Here is a 24439-nt window from a genome sequence, read left to right as displayed (position 1 = left end):
TAATTCCACTGCTCTTGCTCCACCATTTTTTCTCTTTCGTCGTTCTAATTTTATATTTATTTTTGGTGCCCTGAGGTGGCAAGGGCTAGTGGGAAGAACATGGGTTTAGGAACAAGAAATGTGGTTTCTAGTTCCTGGGAAGAACATTTGAATCTACCAGTGTTGTCCTTTCAAATACTATGAATTTTATATTTGCAACATTTAAAAAAATATGATTTAAGCATCTATCTTGACTATAAATCTCCAATATTGAGATTAATAGTGTGACTTTTGAAAGTCAGATACTAAAATTTGTTAGTTTTAAAAAACTTAGAATTGCTGAAACAGTTGCCAAACCTGTTTATGTCTTTATCCATAAAAAATTAGAACCTTGAATGTGTTTTATGTAAGCCACTCAGATCAAGGGATAGATGTAATGGCACAGGATTATTGAGGTCCATTCTTTCCTTCTATAACATGCTAAAAAGATCGCCCAATATTGGTCCCATATTTCCATTTATTTATCATTTGAGGCAGCTAGAAGCCTGCTTGCTATTCAAGGAAAATCCCCAGCATTAGGAGGTTAAGAACATGCTCTTTAAGATAATGCTGGATTGGAACCAGCACTTGCTCTTGCTAGTTGTGTTATCTTGAGCAAGGAACTCACCTTTCTGAACCTCAGTTTCTTTATCTGTAAATCAAAGATAAAATACTGACCCCATGATGGTTGGGAATTAATGAGAATTCTCGTTATGAGGATTTAATGGGATAAGCACTGTATGCTATACTGATCACTCTTTATGTGGTAGATGGTGAAAATGAATATTATTAACCAAATTCACACACACAAAACATAACTTTGGCTCTCCTTTAGATACAACTCCAAGAATATTCCTATCTTCTAAGAACTATAATTTCTACTTATGGACATTTTGATATTAAGCTGGAATAAAATCTAGATAAAAAATCTGGATCCCATTGCTCTGGCTCATGTCTTACTGACATGCTCTTTTATGATGATCCTGCCTACAGGAAGCTTGCAGAGCTGAAAAGGAGTGCTTCAGGCATCACCATCTGTAAGTCTAGAATGAGTCCTTTCCTTGAAGAAAAAAGTAAACAATAGTTTATCAACATTAAAGAAGAACTGAAAAAAGGGGAAAACAGCCACAATTTCTCCATCCTTAACCAAGCTCCTTCTTTCAATGAAAACAATAGCTGTTCTTTATTTCTGAATATTTTTGCCCTTGGTCCAAAGTAACATTGCCTATTTCACTGTTGTGGTCATGATTTTTATGATTCTTTCACACTGTTTTTCAAATTATTTATTCCAAGACTGTATCATCTGGTACAAGTAACATGAACTCGGGCTTCAGTCAGCCCATCTGTGGTCCCTAATTTTCACATTTTTATTTTAGAAAATGTTGATGGAATATGATGAGCTCATTTTCCTCATCAAATGCTTGATTTGATATTTTCTTATCAAATTGTGCTAAATTATATTATTAGCAGTAAAATTTAATATCCTAAGATTCATAGATGCTAGTAGGTCATCTCATCCATCTGCCTTAATGTTCTTACCATTTATTATTTATTATCATTGTGGCTCCCCAAGCATATTATCCAACAGAGACACATGGTAGATTGAGAAGGGGGCAGGGACGAGGGGAGGAATATTTATAAAGTGCCATACACAGATGGCTGCTTAAAAAAATGTTGTTTAATGATCCTCACTGATGACACAGTGGATGAAAAACATTGTTCATGAGGGACATGATGTGGAGATGGATGTCTCTATTCAGTGAACCTCCTCCCTTTTGTCCTTAATGCAGCAAAAAAAAAAAAAAATCAAGCATACACATTCTGATTTTTAAAAATTAGTTCCATTAATGAAGGATCCCATTGATTTGTTAGAAACTGTGTTTCGTTTTGTTTTTTGTTTTTTTCATACTAGAGTCCAGAACACATTATTTTGAATATGCTCAGTCAGGAAAGGTACCCATGGATGTGGCTAAGCTGAGCATCCTGGGGTGAATTTTGGCAGCAATCTGCTTTGAGTCTGAAAATGTGGCCGCTTACATATTATTCTTTGAATGCATTGGAAAAAATTGCTGCCCTTCACTTTGTTATTTTCCCAACCCAAATACTTCTCTTCTTGTATTTCCATTACTGTAGGGTCATTCCTTTGATTCAAGTTTGCCTTTCTTTTAAAGTCTTCACATGGCAATTGGATTCACTAACTTTGATACTTATATTTTACTTTATTCCTTTATTGGTAGAAATTCTATTATATTGGCTTCACTGGCTTGAATGTTTTTCCTAACAATGAGTGGAAGCTGAGAAATAGAAAATTCACTTCTGTCAAATTTTAAGAAATTGACAAAAATTGAACTTTCTCCTGTTCATCATCATCTTTCCAAAGGAATGTGTGGATGGGTAGCATTCACACCAAAATCTCATAGAACCTTAAAATTCCAATGTGGGAAGACGCTTTGGAGGCAATCTCGTCAGTCTCTCAACAGAGGAGAAGTTGCCTCTGGGCCTACTGGCAGGTGTTACCTGGGTTCTGCTAGAACATTCCTGGGCCCAGTAGTGCTCTTTGGCAGCAGCATATTCCATTTTGGGTCAGCAGTAATTATTGGAGTCTTATTTATCACTTCTTCCTACATAGTTCCAGAAAACCTCGCTTTTATTTAAACCCAGGCAAATCAGGGCCAGCAAAACTTCTAAGCAAATTGGAAGTCACTACAATAAACTGACATTTGATTATGTTAACCAAAACATTTAACAACAACAACAAAAAAGGATAATAGTGCTTTGAAATTCATTATTCAAAGCACTCATTCTTTCAACCACTCATTCTTTTGGGTAATCCACAAACATTTATTAAGTACTTGTGTATCAAAGATGCAAGTATGGACAAGATGTGTTCATCACCTTTAAGAACTCACAGCCAAGAGGTGTTTTCAGTTAGCGCTCACATCCACCTCCTTCTTGATTGTAGCTTTTGTCACAATCATACTTAGTTGCTCGTGTGTTTGTATGTTGAATGTCTGCTACCTCCACTAGTAGGCAAGCTCCATGGTGTCAGAGACTCTGCCTCTAGCAAAGTAAGACCTCATAAATATTTGCAGAATGAATGAATATGGAAGAATTCTAAGCTAATAGTTATGCTACAATGAGAAAAGCATATTATACTAGGTGGAACAAACTTCTAGCCTATTGTGGCAGAAGAGATTAATGCTCCCTAGACAAGATATTTGTTCTTGACCTTGAGTAATCAGTAAGAGTTTATCAGATGGAGATTGTGGAAAAGAGCATTTCATACATGAAAGCCATACTGGATTTGGGGAGTGGCATGTAATGTGAGGTAGGTGGAATAGGGGGAAAATGATTTTCAAATAAAATATAAATCTTATTTACTTTTTTAATTCAACTAATATGTATTGTTGAAATAGATATTAGTTAAATGGGTATAGTTTCATTCAATATCTATTGTCTATTATATACCAGGCACTCAGGATAAAATTATAAGATAAAATGTGATCCGTGCCCTCAAGAAACTTAAAGTCTAGTGGGGAGATTAGATATTAATCAAATAATCAAAATACTTATCTCCAAAAATATAAAACTGCTATTGTGACAAGTGCTCCAGGTAAAAGGCATCTGATACTATATAAGTTCTTCTTTTAAAAAATATATCTTTATTGAATTCAGAGAGGAATGGCGAGGGAGAGAGAGATAGAAACATCAATGGTGAGAGAGAATCATTGGTTGGCTGCCTCCTGCATGCCCCACACTGGGGATCAAGCCTGCAACCCGGGCATGTCCCCTGATCTGGAATCAATTGTGCCCTTCTGGTTCATAGGTCACCGTTGAACCACTGAGCCACACCGGCCAGGCATCTATAAGTTCCTAAGACAGGAGGAATTTTGTATAAGCAAGGACACCGGGAGGCTATACAGCAACACATGAAGAGGGATGGAAAGAGAAGGTGTACAGATTCCCTACGCACATGGAAAGAAAGAAAAAGCTGAAAGAGAGCTAGAGAGGGGGAGCAGGTACGTGATAGAACGTCAGAGATAAGTAGGGACAGACCTCGCAGTCTTTGAATGGTGTTTTTATCATGAGAGCAGGAAGCATGGGAGGGTCTTCTGCAAGAAATAGCCCTGGTCTGCTGGTGCTGGGGCACAGGGTTCAGAAGTGGCTGGAGGGGTCAGGAGCAGAGGGGGCTACCATAAAAACTAGAACTAGGGAAGTAGAGGTCATGAAAGCGATTCTGTGAAGGGCACCTCTCTTCGGAGCCAGCTGGTCAAGGTGCCTGCCTGCAGCCATTGCCCTTTAGAGAAACAAACAGCATATAGGAGATAACACATCTCAACTTAGAATAGTTGGAATCAATATTTTGACACAGAAATAGACAAAGAAGTAAAGCTTTTTAAAAATTTTGACTAGAAGGTAAAAAGCAAGGATAATAAATGGGGTGTAATGGAAAGAGACTTCTATAGGCATCTAGAGATCTGGTTCTCGTTCAAGTTGAGCCAGTACCAGAGGTCAGTCAAGTCACATGACCTCACTGGAGCTCAGTTCTGAAAGCTGTAAATAAGAAAATTGACCATATTAGATCCTAGTCTCTTCTACCATGCTCTGTGCTTCTAGTCTCCACGCACGGAGGTATGTAAAGCATGGTGTAATGTTTAAGTCATAGGAACTAATCTCAAATCAGACTCAGTATTTAAGCTGAGAAAGCCACATTGCCTGTAATGTGTTTGATTCTGGTGAAGTGAGGAGACAGAATTCAATTAGAAAGTGTATTTTTACTGTTAAATGGAGCTCAACTGAGAAACATCCCTTGTCAAGAATCTTACCACTAAACATTCCAGGATCTGAAAGCTAATTTTATTTGAAGAAACGTATCAAAATGTTCAAATCCTATCGAAACTCCATGAACATTTTCACTTGGTTTCATAGAGGCCTAATCTAACCGATGCCAGAAGATCCCCAGAGGAATATGAAATTTAAGTCAAGCATGCAAATAGAAGGCTGTGGTATCCACATAGAACAGCAGATAGCAAGTGAAGCTTGTGACTTCTTTTATCAGAAGCTAGAGGCCCAGTGCACAAAAATTTGTAAATTGGGGAGGGGGGTCCGCTCAGCCCAACCTGCACCCTCCCGAATCTGGGACCCCTTGGGGGATGTCTGACTGCCGATTTAAGCCTAAATCGGCAGTCGGACAATCCTCTCACAATCTGGGACCCCTGGCTCCTAACTGCTCACCTGCCTGCCTGCCAGCCTGATCACCCCTACTGGCCCCCCTGCCAGCCTGATCACCCCTAACTGCCTCTGCCTGCCAACCTGGTCACCCCAACTGTCCCCCACCTGCTGGCCTGGTCACCCCTAACTGCTCCCCCCGCCAGCATGGTCGCCCCTTACTGCCCCCCATGCCAGTCTGGTCACCTCCAACAGCCCCCCTCTGTCAGCCTGGTCACCCCTTACTGCCCCCCCTGCAGGCCTGGTTGCCCCCAACTGCCCCCCTGCCAGCCTGGTCGCCCCTCATTGCCCCCCTCTGCCAGACTGGTCGCCCCCAACTGCCCCCACTGCTGGCCTGGTCACTCCCAACTGCCACCCCTGCCGGCTTGATCGCCCCTCACTGTCCCCCCCGCACCCCTGCTGGCCTGGTTGCCCCACACAGCCTGCTGTTTGGTCGTTTGGTCGTCCCTCACTAACCCCCCTGCCAGCCTTGTTGCCCCACGCAGCCTGTTTGGTCGTCCGTTCGGTCGTCCGTTCGGCTGCTATGGCCCCTGGCTCTTTATATAGAGATCCAGGGCGGACAGCCCTGCTTCCCATCCATTTCAGCGGCACCGAAGTTTCTCTCTTGGCTGCCTTTTTCACTTTTCTCATCACCTTTCACTTTTATTTACCCCTTCACTCCATTGTGACTGGGAAGACTTTCCCAGAAGGAGACATTTAAAAGGACTCTTCTTGGGCCACAACGTAAAGGGCACTTGAACCTCCATAATAGAAAATCTTCCACCAGCTGAATGGCTGAGCACTCACAGAAAAGTCTGAGCCTTTTTGAGTGTGTTTTGAAACAGACTGAGAGTTTCCAGCCACAACTACACCTGGTAGTTTAGAAAAGGTCTAAGGTGCCTTATAACGTCAGTATTATATTTTTCAGAGTATGAAAGGACTTTTTTTGTCAGCTAAGTCTTTTAAAGGTCATTTTTCTAAAGGCAAACTGAGTGTTTAATTCAGTAATTATAGCAAGCACATATAGAGAATCGAATTCTTTAAATAGTTCTCTATTCTGATGAATAAAAATCATATTATGTGTCTAAAGAAAATAGTTTGTTTATAATGTGGTTATTCGGAGGCACCTATGGTATTGGCAGATACTCATATTCCATATTCTACTTACTGTCTTCTTCTCCTCTTACTGCGACGACGCTTCCTCTGACCACTGAAAGCAGAGCTTTTAGGATTTTGTTTGAGTGTGTCTAAAAAAAGCATCGGTTATATCAAGGATAAGAGTCCTGGATTTTTTTTTAAAAAAACTAAGGAGTAAACCATTGTGCTAAAATCAGGGAACAGATTGATATTAGCAGCCTTTGATTGCAGAAAAAGGACAAGGACAGTGTTTTAGTTATTGACATATTAAAAAACAATAAACAATGTGGAGTTCATTAATATTTTTAATTAAATATTGGGGTGACATTGGTTAATAAAATTATATAGGTTTCAGATGTACAATTCTATAATACATCATTTGTATAGTGTATTGCGTGTTCACTACCCCAAGTCATTTATTCCACCTCCCCTGAACCCCATTTCCCTCTGGTAAGCACCATACAGTACTATCCAGGCCCTGTTCTAAAGTCATGCAGCAGGTTTGTTGAATTTTGTAAGCTAGCTGAAAGTTTCCAAGACCTTACTTTAAAACACTACCTATCTTTCTCAAATCATTTTGCTTGGTTTTTCACTTGTTATAATTCTATGGTTTTCCATTCGTAAATTCTGGAGGTACTTTTTAAAATTTTGGTGAGTACTAATTTGTCTTTTTAAAAGCATTGATTGATTATATTTCCAACTAATAGTTACAGTGCCTTACTGCAAGAAATCTTTGTGGCTCTCTGAAACAGATACAGCTGTTAGGGAAAAAAGATGTGTTTACTGTTTAACACCATACATGAACATGTAAGAAATGCTTTAGAGCTGTGCACAGAGTGGCAGACTTAAAGGTCTCCGAGCTGCCTGTTTGCAAATGCCTGCTGGGCGTGTAGGAGCAACAGAGAAACAAAATGTTACGCATCCCTTGGATCTTTAGAAAGACCCGCTTTTCATCTTTCTAGGACACTTACCCTGCCCAGCCACTCTAAGGACGTGTCAAGTATATGACATAATGGTAGTATTTTTGAGACTACACTACCCCCCGCACCCCACTCCCTTCAAACCTGCAGTCTCGGGCTGTAATTACCATGCCATGATCAGAAAGTTGTGTTTTGTCAGGTTGGGCCCTGAATGGGTGGCAGCATAATTCCACGCTGCTGGTAGGAGCACGGTGCAGCTGTGCAAAATCAGAATGTTTGTTGTTGTTTATTGTTTAAGGCGTCACTTTCCTCTCTAACAGCCTAATGAAGGGATGTTGACTTCATTTGCACGGGTCCACCGACTGTTGCAAGCTTGACTTTTAATTGATCGAATGAGGTGAAATAAATCAACAAACTGGGATTTTGCCCTTTACATTATAAATGTGCATTCTGTTTATAACTATTTATATAAATTCTACAAGGTTGCATAACAGTGACACAGTGAATTATTATATTTTGTATTATACTTATATATGCTACATTGAATTATATGATTAATTCTTAGGGGGTTTCACTTATAACACTTTATGTGAGAAAACATAGCATCATATCCAGTTTAATTACTAAAATTAAAAACATAAATTTTATAAGCCCTTAGGAGTGGCAAGACATGGTCCCTAACCAAGCAGGAACCAACCGATTCATTGTTAGAAGTAGAATTAGTATGCCAACAATGAACGTAGACTAAAACTGAAAAGTTAGAAAACCAACTAAACTCTAAGTAAAATAAACGAAAATTTATGATGTTCGGAAGATAGTCTGTTTCAAGCCCTGACAAGTAGCAAAGGGTTCTTAAATTATGAAAACCACCTTTGCTTCAGAAACTAAACGTTGTTCTTGTGGACTCTGAGATATTATGGTGCTCATGTCTACCTAAGTGAGGATAATGATTGGAGGGACAGGGTGGTAAAGGCCACAGAGTCATAGGAGAGCAAAGAATTGTAGGCATGGGAATGCCACTGTTTAATGGGTGAGGAAACTGAAGTCGTTCATAAAGGAGACAGAGATGCAGGTCAGCCCACCTGGACCCGGGGTCCTGGGCCTCAGAGCAGCGCCCCCTTTTGTTATCTTATATATATAAAAAAAACCTCAGTGTAGATGTTTCTCTCTTCTCCTGGAGAGAGACATGGCATTTTCAGCTCAGGAGGTTTTCATCATAAGGATCTAGGGAACTTTATGAGGTATGAACAAGTTTGAAAATACAAAGTTTGGTTTTGTGGTTGGTTAAGAGGCTCTGAGGATAGAAAGATCTAGGGAACTGGCTAGGAAGAGAAGGAGAGGCACGGAAGAAAGATAAGCAGTGTGTGGGGAGATAGAGATAGGGCACGCTGGGAGAGAAAAACCCCAGAGGAAGAGCGAGAAGGGAGGATAATGACAGGCAGGGAGACAGAAAGGCCCCGTGAGTTTAGATTGCTGATCAGGGCTGGTGCTGTGCGCTGTTTACAGCTCTTCACCTGCTCAGGAACTTGTGCCTTTGAGCCCTCACTTCTTATCAGGTATCAGGCAGAGCATTCTGCCAAGGGAGAATCAAAAAATGTTAGCCACAGAAACCATCGGAGCGCATCGTCTTTAGATCTTCAGAAAATCAAATCGACAGGCCACATCCTCCCTCTCCGAGTTTCTCTCCCCTTGCTTTGAAGAAAGGGCATTGCATTTCAGTCTGTCTTTTACTGTGGGGTTTGTAATCAACACTGGATTTCTTAGAATAGCAAGTTCTTGATCAGTAAAGAAGATATTTTGAAATTTAACTCTTATGACCTCTCCTCATTTGAGACACATACTCTACAGAAAGGAAAAGTCACTCTAAGTCAATTTTGAAACTATTTAAGACAAAGGGTGACCTACCAGTGACGGTGACATAGCATTTATGCTTTTAGTGATGACATTTACAAGAAAGAAAGTCACACTAAGCCCTTGACCACAAACATGAGATGTTCATGTCACATTGGAATTTGTTCTCGCTCTTTCTGGAAAGCCTCTCATCTGATATTATAATCAGTTGAAAAACCATTTATGTTATTCACATCAGTGTGACATGTGATATTCCAGAGAGAGTACATTCATTTTATGTTTATTTGTAGCCAAAAGTGGATTCGCCTTCCTATTTATTATTCATATGGACAGTTCATATAATTTGCATAAATGTTACTGCACTTACAATCTAGTTGTTTAATGGAGGAGAGATTTTCAGATTCATCCCTGGAATTTCCTCATCTCTAATATTTTCATTATTTTTGCCTGACCTTACCATTGCCGCTCAATTTTGTTTTTATGTACACATCGTACATTGTCACCTGAATACAAGGTTTGGACACAGGGATCAGTGGCATCGGAGATGCATGCTATGAGGTGTCTATTTTGTGTGGGCACAATGCTCAGTACAGAAAAGGTGGGAATAACAATTCTTGGCCTTAGAGGCTCATAATGCACTTGAGAAGACAGATCATATGCATAAGGAAAAAAATTTAATGCTACCATTTATTTACTAGACACTGGTATACCTTTTCATCTTAGTTTTCTTTCAGTAATTGGAAACCAAACTGAGGAGAAAAAGTATTTTCTTATTCTACTCAGATATACTTCCATGGGGTGAACACAGCACATAAACTTTCTCATTTAATCGTCAGAATATTGCCTCTAAAGTAGATACTATTATCCTCATTTTCTAAATTGAGGCTCAGAGAATTTAAGTTGCTCAATGATTGTAACTCTTCTTTATTTTGTAAAAATAGGCTTTTCTGTCTGCGATGACGTGTGAATGTATATGCTTAAAATATTTCTGTGAAAAACTCCCAATTCAAGTGTGCTTATTGGCTATATTTGAAATTCGTCTTATATAGTCCATCTATATTTTTCTCATAAATTTGACTTATTTTCATTTGAGAGGATATTTGGCTTCCAAATGGAGAAATAATTTTAACTTATAGGAGTGGAAAAATCAGAGACATGCAGAAATTGGTGTGTATCTTAAAAGAGAGTTTTAATTATAAGGACCTCTTAAATCTAAGAGGTCCTTATAATTATAAGCCAGTGATTTTCAACCTTTTTCATCTCATGGCACATAAACTAATTACTAAAATCCTGCTGCACACCAAAAAAGATATTGTAGTTTCTGCTGCTATGACAGAAAAAAAAAAAGGTGTAATTTTGATTCATTCACACTGGATGACTATTGTCGTATTGGCTGTTGTCATTTTTTTAAAATTTAACAATCTAAGGAAAAAGAGGTGAGTGTTCCTGACTAAATAGTCAGGTGTTGCATGTTTAAAAAATTCTTGCAGCACACGGTTAACAGTCACTGGTACAAACCATTTACTGTGTGAAACGTGGTGTTTTCATTAAAAGTGGTGCTTTGGATGAATTTCTTGAAGTTCTGTGAATCTCAGCAAAAACATTATAGGGGGAGATCACATAAGAAGATGGCTTGCTTCTGTAGATCAGAGTAAAGAATACTAGGTCAGCAAGAAGGAATGTTAGAGCAGCGATGCCTTAAAGATTGGTACAAGGAGAAAAGGGACGTGGAGAAAAAGAATATACACACGGACATATGCACATATACACTGATATCCTATATCCACACAAACCTAAACATAGATACTTTGCTTTTTAGGCAACTGATCCTAATAATTCCATTTAGGTGTTTTCTGGCCATATACATTAGCCCTACTAGATCTTTTGTCAGCCATATGCTTGAAAACAAAGAATTAATTCATTATTTATCATTTATAAAACCCTCACAATATATAGGTACTGTGCTCAGTGATAAGGACATAATAACAGAGAAGATAATCTTTGTCTTCAAGAGCACCCAACATCCTGTGGGAAAGGCGTTATTGCAGTGGTATGATGAAACAGAAGAGACATTCACAGAGAATTCCTAGAGGAGGGATATCATGGAGGGTTTCTGGAGGAGGTGATGTCTGAGCTGAGTCTGGAAGAGCAAGCAGCAGTTAGTCAAAAAGAAGTGGGAAAAGTGGAGGCTCTTCCAGTACACAGCATGAAGAAAGACCAAATACACACTTGAGTGGCTGGAATGTACTGATGAGGGACAGATGAGAGGTGAGTGTGGAGAGGTAGGCCAGGTTTAACTGGACTAAGGGCTAACTGGACTCTGCACTGCTATTAACAGTGAGCCTTTGTAGGATTGAAAGCATGGCAAGGTCAAGCTTGTATCTTAATGGGTCTTTCTGGTGACTGTGTGGACAATGGGCTTTAGGTAGACAAAACCAGAGTTTGGGATCCAGTTACGAGGCTGATGTAAAAATGCCGGCAAGAGATGCTGAGGGTTTGAACCAGCATCATGGTTCAAAGGGTAATGGGAACCGGACAACGGTGGCAAGGGCTTACGCATATTTAGGAGGTACAGTTGGTTAAGTAAGACCAAGTACTTATTTGGATGTGGATGGATGGATTGATCAGGATTTTTCAGAGTTCTATTTTGGGTGGTTGGGCATGGGGGTGCGGAGGGCCCTAAATCTAGGTGGAGCAGGAACGGGAACTGGTGTGGCCAGTTGGAGGTGTGGTGGTTTAGTTTAAGGTTTATCTAGGAAGAGGTGATCAGCACATGGATATTTTAGTCTGGAGCTTGAGAAAGGGGTCTTTGGTGGCCAATCTGGGAGCTGCCCACCCATAGATGTGTTAGTTTGAATATACAGCCTCTTCTGCGTAGTACATTTGTTGTCTTCTCCTGACTTGTATCTTAAAGCAAAGATTCACATCTCCATAAATACATCATATTAGTAAGATACCTCCTTGTTGTGCATAATAACAGAGTGATCCCATAGAAGGGAACATGCTTTCGGAAAAGTGCAAGTAACCAGATGGTTGTTGGTTTTTTTCCAGTGTGGCCGTGGAAATGCCTGCCTCAGAGGGATGTCACTTTAGCTGACCTTCCACGGCTCATTGTGTTGAAGACTCTGTCTCTACGGCTCTGTTCAGTTCAAAATGGCAGAAAAGGCTCCCCCGGGGTTAAACAGGAAGACTTCAAGGTCAACACTCTCTCTTCCACCAGAACCTGTGGACATTGTCCGGAGCAAAACGTGTTCACGGAGAGTCAAAATCAATGTGGGGGGCCTGAACCACGAGGTCCTGTGGAGAACGTTGGACCGACTGCCCAGGACACGCCTGGGGAAGCTGCGAGACTGCAACACGCACGAGAGCCTCCTGGAGGTGTGCGATGACTACAACCTAAACGAAAATGAGTACTTCTTTGATCGGCATCCAGGCGCCTTCACTTCCATTTTGAATTTCTACCGGACAGGGAAACTCCATATGATGGAAGAAATGTGTGCTCTCTCCTTCGGCCAGGAGCTAGATTACTGGGGCATTGATGAGATCTATCTGGAGTCCTGTTGCCAAGCCAGGTATCACCAAAAGAAAGAGCAAATGAATGAAGAACTGAGGCGTGAGGCAGAGACCATGCGAGAGCGGGAGGGAGAAGAATTCGATAACACCTGCTGCCCCGAGAAAAGGAAGAAGCTGTGGGACTTGCTGGAGAAGCCCAACTCCTCGGTGGCTGCAAAGGTAAGAAAAGCGCGGCGTTGCTTCGCGGTGTGCGGTCAGGGAAGGTGCTGCCTACATTCCAGAAGGTGTGATTTTCTTCCTTGACGATGTCTTGGTAAGGCTGTACAAAATATGGCTACAGAGATGGTGAGGAATTCTTTCCAAAATCGTATTTAGTCACGTAGCATTATTCTGCCTGTGTAATGCCATCAAATGGCGTTACTCTTTCATAGATGTTATTATGTCGGAACAGTCTGGGCAACAGAGAATGGAGGAGTCTGGTTGCCCTGCGCTGTGTGTTGATGTCTTGGAGGTCGAGAGAAATCACTAGCTCAGATCCATCAGGCAGGGAGTCTTGTAGAAGCTGGGGCCTGGGCTCCATCCTGAGGAAAGGCAAGGTGTTGTCTTTGAGCATGGAGGAGGTGCCTCCTGGCCTGGTTCTCTAGAAGGCAGGGAAGGAGAGGACGTGTAGCTCAGAGGGCTGGCGGCCCCTCACATGGGCTAAGGTCTAAGGTCTGTCTTATTAAGCCGTGTAAGGCACTAGTCATTGTCCAGATGTACCCATTGACCTCTCCTTGTGAGTCTACTCTGACAATGATGTTTCTGACTGTTGGGGTAGAATTCTTTCCACAACTGAGGTATCCCAGAGCTCATAAAGTGTTTGCCAAAAATGAAGGTAAATCCATATGTTTCCACTGTGCCTGCATACATCCAAATCTCAGAGTAAATGTGTTGTTGGTTTTTGCCAGTAATGTCAGAATTTAATTCAACTGCGTGCTTCTGTTTATCTAATTTTATTTGGAGGTTTACACTGATTTTTATCCCATATACTTAGTTTTATATTGCAATATAAATTATGAGTAAAAAGTCAAAAGACTCATCTTCAGCTACAGAAATATAGTATTGATATTTTGTATGAAAATGGAATATGGAATAAAGAAAAAAGTGTGTCCTCATATGAATTATTTAAATTACTTACAGTTTCTTCAATTATCCTTTCTTATAAGCAGTAAAGAATAAAAACTATAATATTCTGTATGCGCCTTTTGACTGAAATTGGGATTTCACATGATAGCCTGCGACATATAAATAATGGAAATAGATGACCATAAAATTTCTCATTTGACATGTCTGGTTTTGCGTCTTGTTGACTTCTAAAGGCATTTTACTTTACTAAATGAAATAAACTGTATTTCTGTCATACCTAATGAGGAAATGTGCATTTTGCGGCAAATGGAAGGTTTGTTTGTTATGAATCATTTGTTTCCCTGGTAGAAAGAAATAGATGTATTATATCTGTGGGGTTTGGTTTAAAGGTTACTGCTCTTTCCAATTTAAAGTGTTTAGTTATGTATTTGAGTTACTCCTAAAAATATGGAGTGAATTTTGAAGATGAATGAGATAAGCTCTGGATTTAAGGGAGTATTTTGGGTGTTAAATTAATTCTTGCAAGTCTTTAGGCAATTGAGGGATAAATCATCATTCCACCAACTGTTCCAGAGGGAGTTAGCCAATTATGTGAAAATATGCAGTTAAATCAAAGAAAATTTGAAAGTTTAATGCAGTTTATTTGCTTATAACAGCATTATTAACACATATCTAAAATTAAGTACTGCTATAGAAAAATTTTTTAAATATACGCATATTTTTTTCTGAAGAATTTCTAGTAAAGATGGAATAGGGTCAATAACTTTCTTTCCCAGATGGGGCAGTTCATTAAATCTCCAAATTTTAGAAGCAGCAGCCTTCTCTTAATATCTAAGAAGGTAATGTTGATAATGGGTTATTACAATATATTATTATATTCCCCCGTGTATCAGCTAGATTGCTTAAACTTCCTTCAAATTATGTATGCACAGAGAAGACACTTATTCTCAAACTACACACAGAAGCTAAGGCCACTGGGTTGGAAATTTTTATGCAGTTATAAATAATAAAGTTGTTTCCAAATTATTAATCGAGCTAAGCAAATCTTTGCTAACCTAAGTAGAGTCTTTACTAAGTTTTCATAAAGGGTCTGTGTTTGTTTGTTTGAGTGTCTGCATTTTCCTCTCTGTTGGAATGGTGAAATATTGTGGAAATTCTTTACATTTGATTATATGGCGCTCAGTGAAGGCATTGTTCATTTGTCTGCGGCTTGGAACCTTTGGAAAACAGCTCTGTATGGTGCCTTCTCTGAACCACTACCTTTTCCTGTACTCTTCTCAAGTCCATAACTTGGTGTTTCTCCAGAATAATCCTTGGTGGTGGGGGTGCTAATGCAAGGTTTGTACGATTAGTATTTTTACAACTTAGGAACAATTGAAATAATTATTTTGTTAAAGCTGCAGTGGGATGATACTCTAGCCCTTGCTATTAATAATATGGCCACATCAGGATCATATGCTTATGAAGCTCATGTGTTGGGATATTTGTAATCTCTGTATTTTCCTAACTTGCTTAGGAGGTAAGATTGGAGAAGAATATTGTTCGTTTTGCCTTTTCAATTATTGTTCATCCAGTTTGGTAATTCAGTTGAAAATATATGGAATGTTCTCTGTGCACTGCAGACATTAAAATACACAGGCAGAAAGACGCTCCCTTCTCTCCAGAATTTAAAAATACATTCTTTTAGCTTAAACAAGGATTTCATATCCTTGAAAATATTTGTTTATTTTTCTTTTGGTTTGTCTATATTTTATAATTTATAATATCTCTGTAATAAAGAATAAAAGTTATGAGATTACTTGTCAGTTCCCTAGCATAGAAGGAAAAACGTCATGTTTTCTATCAAATATTCCACAATAGGATAAAATAGCTATTCATTAACATGGAATGAATACTCAGTAATCAATTAAGCAGTAATTCTTCAGCCACGCTGTGTGCGTCTGCTGTGATACCCAAAGTTACTGCGGGGCCCATTGACCTGTCATCCTCTGGCTTTGGCTGTGATCTTTGACAATAACAATTTGGCTCTTACAGAACGTGCTTCTTGATGTCACTCTATGGATTGAACTTTGTGGCATATTAGTAACTAAAAAAAAATGCTGAAGCAGAGTTTAAAGGTCAGTGTATTTGAAATGACTGCATGAAACAAAATAACATTTTTACATATACACAAAATACCATGGAATATAATTGTATTTTTTACAAATTAATGACAGGGCTAATAGAAATTGTTAGTGTATAATTTTCTATGGTTTGGGATGGTGTGGCAGTGCGACAGGAGTTTATCTCTGTGTGATAGATAGACTTGGATCTTCAGTCCTTGGGACTGTGTGTGTATGTGTGTGTGTGTACTGTATGTACACCCTCATGGAGAGGTAATGCACAGAGTTTACACTGGGCTGGCACAGATCGCAGGGTTGCCACGACGTGCCATTGCTGGCTCTGGGATGCCTTTCCTGGGAACATGCAAGGGCAGGAGATGGGCTTACCCAGCGGCCAGTTTCCTGGGCAGTGAGCTGGAATTTGACTTGCCCCTGTATGTCCTTCCAGCCTGGGATCAGCCTCTGGATCAGACACATTTTCCCCTTTTTGTTGGCCTCTTCCCAAAGGAACCACAGAAACTGTTTGTCTGTAAATATTGCCACAGCGACATCAGGCCTCCAGGTGTTGGAAAACATGTCAGGCATTGAAATGCGGTATTATCAGCCTCTGTGAGGAGAGAACCACCAGGAAGGGCACAGCCCGCCTGCTAGCTGAAAGGAGCTAGACTCCTCAGTGTCACGGGCACCCTCACTCTGCATCTCTGAAGAAGCTCAAGGACAAAGGAAGTCAACCAACAGTTCTTCAAGCCAATCCAGTGAGGAACCCAGACACGTAGGTGGACATGGTGTTTGCGACAATGCCAGCCAAGAGGCCCATCGCAAGCGTCAGGCCAAGAAGCTCACCTGTCAGCAGCTCTTATGGGATAAGCACCACATGAGGCAAACTCTTCCCAGGGCATCGTGTTCATCCGAACCAGTACAGTGAGAGCCACCAGCATCCCTGGAGGCCAGGGTCCAGGGCTGAGTGGGGGCACTTTATTATCTGCTTCCCTCTCCCCAACTTCCCTCTTCATCCACAGCTGCCACTATTACCTGGGGACTCTTCCCTCATCTTCTTACATTTCCCCCCATTCTTTGTCCCTCCATCCCTCCCTGTCCCTTCCCTAGCTCAGGAGAGGGAAAATGATTGATAGAGAATAATTTCTCAATCTTTTTTCATGAATGGCCCCCTGAGAAGAAAATTTAAATTAAATTCTCCCTAAAGGGAAAGACTAAACACTGAGGAATAATATTTGCCAGGTAGGGTGGAGTTTAGAGGGCTACAAACTATTGGAATGTCTAAGATCTCTTCACCCCACAAGAATCAATTTACTTCCTTGGCAGCAGCATTCTATGGAAACTGCATAGAGTGGGAGGAGAGGGGAGAGATGACCGTGTTTCCTGCCTCTGGCTCATTACCTCCATACACACCCTCATGGCCCAGCGCAGCACCTGAAGCAAGCATGGTAAGAGTCAGAGACCTTAGTCATCTTCAGACCAAGAGGGAAGCCAGTGGTGGCAGGGCTAGGACTCTGCCCCTGGAACTCCCGCTTCCTGGAGAGCCAGAGAGCCGTGTGGGTGTGTGTCTCCCAGGGGAGGTGCCCGCTTGGGTGGCCCGCTGGTGGTAAGTCCTTGAGGACCACACTTCCTCTTCTAACGAAATTAGAGTGTGTGCCTTTCAGGTCACAGAAATAGTAAAATGAAAGTGATTCCAAATAAAACAAGGACTTTTGTGTACTCACCAAGGGGAAAAGAATGCATAACATTCTATTTATAGTGTGTGGGTCAGTTCTTCTAATGCTTTAAATGAAAAAAAGAAAGGTATTGGAACAGAGCGTAAGTGGTTTCCTTTTAGTCCAAAAACAGAATTTGTCACGTTGTACATATATACACACCACGCAGTCAAGCCAACAACACTGCCCAGTTTAGCTTTCTGATGACTTTCTTGGTGATAAACAGTAACAGTAGCCGTTAGAACCGGGAATGGGCTCCAGAAAGTGAGCGGATGCAGTGTGAGCACTCACCGACATCTCCCCACATGGAGGCACCTTGTGCTGAGTGGCTCTCAGGTTCTTGTCCAGGCTTGCGGTGGCCTTGTTAGTGTGCCCGTCATGCTGCTCCTGTGCTGCTCACTTTTCCCTCCCTGCTCCTTCCTGTCTGCATCCCAGCTGTACAGTTAGGTGGTTTGTGCTCTTCCCATAACATGAAACATGGCAAAATAGTCCACAGGTGCTCACAGGGCATAGTGTAAAGGGCCAGTCTGTGAAGATTCAGCTTGGACATATGTTCTGTTCTCCTTCTAAAATATATAATCTATGCAGATAAACTGTTTAAAAGCCTGAAATAAATTAGGTATAAAAAATAAAACAAATAAGATAGAAAACATTGGGATTTGATTAAAATATCTCAAACATTCTATTCTTTAGCTCCTGTGATCCTATTTCTAGATCCGTGCTTCTCTGATTTCCCCAAAAAGCTGCCTGAAACTGCACCAATCTGTCCACTTGGCCTCCTTTGATCAGAGAGGGAAGGGTAAGGAAAGAGTCTTGAAAAGCTCACCTTGCACCCTTAGGTGCGATGCCATAGGTCTGGCTTATTCACAGTATCTCCTTTCACTCTTGGAAAGAGTCCCACTTTGAACAATAAACTATATGATCACCTTGCATGTGAATTTTTTTGAAAAGAGGAGAAGAAAAAAGAAACCGTCCAAGAACCATGCACTTTTCATTTCTTCTTTGCTTGTTGGTTACATTTGAAGAGGGACGGTCTTAATTTTCAAGCCATTTTTCCATCTGTGTTGAAAAAATCATTGGTGTCCATTAATATTAAAAGAAGAAATTCACATTCCCTTCATGTTGGATTTTTCATCTCAATAAGTTATTATCATTTTCAAAGTAATAAAAAACCTACATTCTCTAATGTTATCACAAAACAGAGTACATTGGCAGTATTGACATTTTCTGTTCTTGAAAATCCATGTACACTGCTTGGGTTATTAACAGATTTGTTTTCTTTATTTTGAGTGAGACACTTGATAAAGTGAATGATGTATTTTAGGTAGGCATCAGTATTATGAAGGAATGGTCACAATATTTAACACTGTACTTTGGAAGACTCTAAAAGGGTTTGAATAATGTTTTAGATTAAGTGTTCTTATCATTAACTCCCCCCCCCTTTTTTTTTTAAAGAAAACAAATACTTTCCAAATGCTAACAGTTTGTAAGAAAATTCCCATGGTGTGTGTGTGCTTTAATCTCAGTAGCTTCCAAATATTATTGACCATTAAACATTTATGTTGTTGAGTGGAGGAATTTTTTTAAATATATTTTTTATTGATTTTTTTACAGAGAGGAAGGGAGAGGGATAGAGAGTTAGAAACATCGATGAGAGAGAAACATTAATCAGCTTCCTCCGCACACCCCCTACTGGGGATGTGCTTGCAACCAAGGTACATGCCCTTGACCGGACTTGAACCCAGGACCCTTCAGTCTTCAGACCGACACTCTATCCACTGAGCCAAACCTGTTAGGGCGAGTGGAGGAATTTTGTCCTGAAATTTTCACTTAATAATTGCATGAAAGTACAGTCATGCAACTGCTTTGATTATTCAGGGAGATGGCTCCTCATTGCCTTTCCAGATTTATGTACATTGTTACTACTTAACTTGTCCCCAACATGTTTGAGGGCATGAGGACACCCTTAGAACTACCAGCATTGTGATGTGGTTCAGGTACTATAGCAGTTAGTGTATTGGAACTGAACTTGAGAAGATGCAATTTTGACTGTCACTGATCTTTTTCTTTTTACTAGTGCTTTTATATTTTGCAGAAAAAACTTGTCATGTAGAATTAAACGAAATAATCTCTTCCCAGAGAACCTATCAATACAAAATTGTTTGTCATGGAATGTCAAATTAGCCAATTTTATTGAATATTAAAAATGACATAAAATATTGAATATTTAATGAATGTTAAATATTATAATATTGGGTTATTCCATTTATTTTTTATTTCTCTACACTTCCACTTTGTTCCCAAAGAGGCAACTCACTAAAAATATTTACATTAATAATTCAAATAAAATGACAGTAAAAGAATTCAAAGCAAAAACAAGAACTAGAAGAAATATATCTTAAATTGTCATAGTAATACGAGGGAATGCTTCATTTTTTAAAAAAATGTTTTGAATAATTTTAATTAAAAACAATAATCTTACAATTTAAAATTGAGTTAAAATTCATAAACAAAAGATGTGTTTGTATTAGAAAAATTTGCCTCTCTGGCCTTAGTGAAAACTGTTAACTGACCGAGGTAAGAGAAATTTTGAACATAGAGACTCAATTTGTAAATCCTTGTGAAATGACCATTCTGATGAAGAAGGACATTTCCAAAATAATTTAGAAGGTTGATTCTAAAAGAATTGCTGGAATAATTTTTAATCAAAACACGATTATATAGAAAAAAACCACACCTCTCCAGCTGCTAATAAATAATTCACAAAATTACCTTGGATTACAACAGATTTTTGTTGTTTTGGCATTGATTTAGCATTGGAGATTTCACTGAATTTGAGAATAACCCTGGAGTTCCCTGACAGTCAAGAATCTGTAATGTGCTGAGGCATAAATCTGAATTCTGCTAATGTCAGGTTGGCCTGTAGGAGTTAGTGACTTCGATAGTGAGTGAGCCTAGCTGGCCACCCACTGGTGTTAGCCTAAACCAATTTGTTTTTTCTCCTTATTGACACATATACCAACTTTCATTAAATGTTCCTGTTCTTTATAGGGGAGATTTATGGTACGGTAGAGATTGGTGAAGCTCTCAGGATATATCCGTCATTAAAAATATCCTATTTAGAAATGCTAATAGTAAGAGAATCTTTTAATGATATTACTTTACTTTTTATTGATTTCAGAGAGGAAGAGAGAGGGTGGGAGAGAGAAATATAAAAGATGAGAGTGAATCATCGATCTGGTGCCTCCTGCACACCCCCTCCAGGGGATAGAGCCTGAAACCCTGGCATGTGCCCTGACCAGGAATCGAACCATGACCTCCTGGATCATGGGTTGACACTCAACCACTGAGCCCCACCAGCCAGACTGAGTCAGAGATGCTTTCTAAGGTAGCAGTCAGCCTGGAAATCATTCTTGCCCACCAACAGCCTGGTGGTCATTCATCCTAATCCTTCTCTGCAGAGGGACAGAGAAGGACAGAGTCCCCAGGCTGTGACAGCCAGCATGTTCCCCATGCGGACATTGGAGGCAAGCTGTACTTCCTGTGCCTCTCAGCAACATTCAGCCCTTCACCCAGCTTCCTCCTTCCCCATATCTCCTGGAACGTAGTAGAAGATGACTTCATAGTTTACAGTCAGAACTTTGAAGGATTCGAGGGACCAAGACTTCTTTGCAATTAATTGGTCGGTCAGCCTTGATTCACAGAGATAACTGATCTAGAATAAAGAAGCTGGACATGGACCAGTTGGAAGAGAGAAATGTAGTGACCAGCACAGAGACAGGTAATGGAAAAGTAGAAGAGAGAGATGTTTGCTATCATCCATCTAAAAATTTTCCAGGAGGCACTAAAGCAGTGGTTCTCAACCTTGGCTGCACATTAGAATCACCTGGGAATCTTTTTAAAATCCTGATTTCTGGGCCTCATCCTCCAGAAATTCTGTTTCTTTGTTACTAATGTTGTGGCCCCACCCCATAAGAAAGAAATAGAATTTCCGGAGGATGAGGCCCAGAAATCGGATTTTAAAAAGATTCCAAGGTGATTCTAATGTGCAGCCAAGGTTGAGAACCACTGAACTAATAGTATTTGTAGTCAAGTTTCCATGTCTGGTGAGGGGGCGAACCAGGGAGCAGCAGCCCTCACTGAGTGGTACTTGAACTAACTCTGTTCCTGTGTGTGTGTGTGTGTGTGTGTGTGTGTGTGTGTGTGTGTGTGTATGGGTGAGAGAGAGAGAGAGAGATACATGTTACTTGTACACACTGTGTGAGATGCATGTTACTCATACACACTGCTCCATTTAGAGCATGCTATATTATAATAACCGACCAGCACAACAAAGCAATATACTTCAACCTGTATTTGGTAACTTAGGCTCAATGCAATTTTGTCATCCAAATAAGACAGCTCATTCAGAATATAAACTTGTGATAACTTGATCAGGCATGAAGTCCCTGGAAAATGCTCCACTGCTACAAAAATAGCAGGAAGAAGCATTTTCATTCGTCTCCCAGGGTTTTGTTTCAATGCTAAGAGGTCATTGCCACCCTGGATTTCATGCTTTTACTTATGTCTCGTTGAGTCACTCCTGACACAACCACAAGTGTTGAATGCCACTTTAAATAGCTTCTCTAGCCTACACCACAGCAATGCCAAGGACAGCCGAGTAACCCGCACAGCTCCGAATGGGGTTGCTCCAAAACCTACATCAGGAGACTCAAAGAGCTCCCAGCCTTCCAATCACTAATATAGCTAATATAGTGCAGCTTTGACTACTGAAGTGCCGTGTCTAACCGGTGTCATCTAAATTATATCCTCAACCAAAGGTGTGCCTCAAATTAGATTTTTAAAATTTATCTTTATTGTTGAAAGTATTACAAATGTCCCTCTTTCTCCCCCATTGACCTCACCCCAGGCCTCCACTGCACTGTTGTCTGTGTCCGTGGGTTGTGCATATATGCATGTAAGTTCTTTGGTTAATCTCTCTCCACCCACCCACTCACCCCCACTGTGATTTTTTAAATAAAACATTCAAATTTTTAGTTTAATTCTCAGACTTACATCATCTCTCGCAACAGTTTGTGTGGAGCTACCTAACTTGAACATTGGTGTCCGAGCATGTAGTTTTAACCAGAATTTGGGTGAATTGAAAAATAACTCAGTGCCACTATCTATGAAGTATAGCAACAGATTTGTGCTGTGATAATTTAGGGTTATTTCATGGATATAAATTTCCATTTTGGGAGACTAGAAAGAGGCCCTGGGTAATATCCTTAATGTGAGCAGCTTGTTCCATTTCAATGCATTTTTTCGTTTAGAGGCAGAAAAACATTGCTAGGCAATGTTGTTTTTTAAAAGGTGTTAATTTGCTGTACCACAGATGAAATGAACTATAATGAATGAAAGAAGGTATGAAATAGTAGGCTAGAATCTAGTACAACATGAATTCGCTATTACATATTTGCTGTGTAAATAAAAACTAGCACATTTTATATTTCTTAAATGAATTCTGCAGGTGTGAAAATTAATTGCATTATATAAGTAAAGTAATTGCATTGTGAATAGTGCTAAAATCTGAAGTAGAAATCTGTGGTAAGCACTGGTCTTAATTTTTCAAACTCATATCTAGTTCATGAGCTATTATAAATATTTTCAATTGTATGGAGTGTTTACAAAGTGCTAATCACACATACTTTTTTCAAAGTTTTGCATATAGATTATGCATGAGGTGGCTTAAAGGGTAGCAAACCATTCTGTTAGCTATATTTAAGCAATATATGTGCTTAGGGAAAGAACTGTTATATTACAGTAGAAGGAATTGCTTTGGGTCTGTGTTTACCTTAGTGAAGTTATCCGGCATAGGCCGTGGCGTTGATGAACTGGTCTCTCCCGCGTACACCTAAGATTGGGTCTGGAGGTTAGACCACAGGCTCTGCTGCTTAGCAGACATTCTGTCCTGGCTGTGATGGGGCAGCCTCATGGGATAGTTTTAGAACAGAAATGGCTCTTCAAGGCACCATACGGACACCAGTGGGTACTTTGAAAATGCCTTTCTCATCGTAGCTCAGCCCAAATGAAGAAATGCTTTTATCACTTCTTCAAGCTCTTTTCTGCTTTCCTCTCTGTCTGAGGAGGCTCACTTTCTCCTGTTCTTCTCTCCACACCTGCTGTCAGCTCCTTCACCTGGATCAGCCCTTCCAGTGGAGGCAGAAGAAACCCTGTCCTACTGCCTGCTTCACATGCAGCGCTCCTGTCCCATCCTCATCAGGGGGGTGTTTTGGTTACACTTCATTGAACAACTATGTTTTTATTGAGGTATAACTGACATACAACCTTACATTCGTTTCAAGTGTACAGCATCATGATTCAATATCTGTATACATTGCAAGATGATCACTACAATAAGTGTAGTTAGTATGCATTACCATACATAGTTACAGAACATTTTTTTCTTATTTGGAGAACTTTTAGGATCTATTCTCTTAGCAACTTTTAAATATGCATTACAGTATTACACACTCCCATCACCATGCTGTACATGAGCAACTATTGATTTCCCATTGAATTTCTTTGGCCCCAACTGGATTTCACATTTGTGTTTATCCTGGTTATAAATCTTTTCATGAGACGATATCTATTTAATAAAATGTCATGAAATTGAATGTAATGAAGAGTGCAAACTAGAGAAGGTAAACCTAAAAGATCCGAATTTTATTTTATCTTTAATTTATAAACAGCCATTTTTTTCTTTATCCCAAAGCATTAGAATCTATGAGTGGGTAGACTGTTTTATTCTAGACCAGCCGTGGGCAAACTACGGCCCGCGGGCCGGATCTGGCCCGTTTGAAATGAATAAAAC

At 40.0% G+C, this 24439-nt stretch overlaps 1 protein-coding gene across 1 annotated transcript in view; it reads left to right on the top strand.

Moving 5' to 3' along the window:
• KCNB2 (potassium voltage-gated channel subfamily B member 2) overlaps positions 1-24439 on the top strand; it is a 341085-nt gene that overhangs the window by 15692 nt on the left and 300954 nt on the right. Inside the window, exon 2 of the mRNA XM_059672889.1 lies at positions 12186-12866. Within this exon, the coding sequence (XP_059528872.1) occupies positions 12288-12866 (579 nt within the window). The 5' untranslated portion in view covers positions 12186-12287. The remainder of the gene's footprint in view (positions 1-12185; positions 12867-24439) is intronic.

The sequence above is a fragment of the Myotis daubentonii genome, chromosome 17 (genome assembly GCF_963259705.1).
Source record: "Myotis daubentonii chromosome 17, mMyoDau2.1, whole genome shotgun sequence".
NCBI classification, from domain to species: Eukaryota; Metazoa; Chordata; class Mammalia; order Chiroptera; family Vespertilionidae; genus Myotis; species Myotis daubentonii.
Note: the sequence above shows the minus strand (reverse complement) of the source record. Positions and strands in the feature narration are given on the sequence as shown.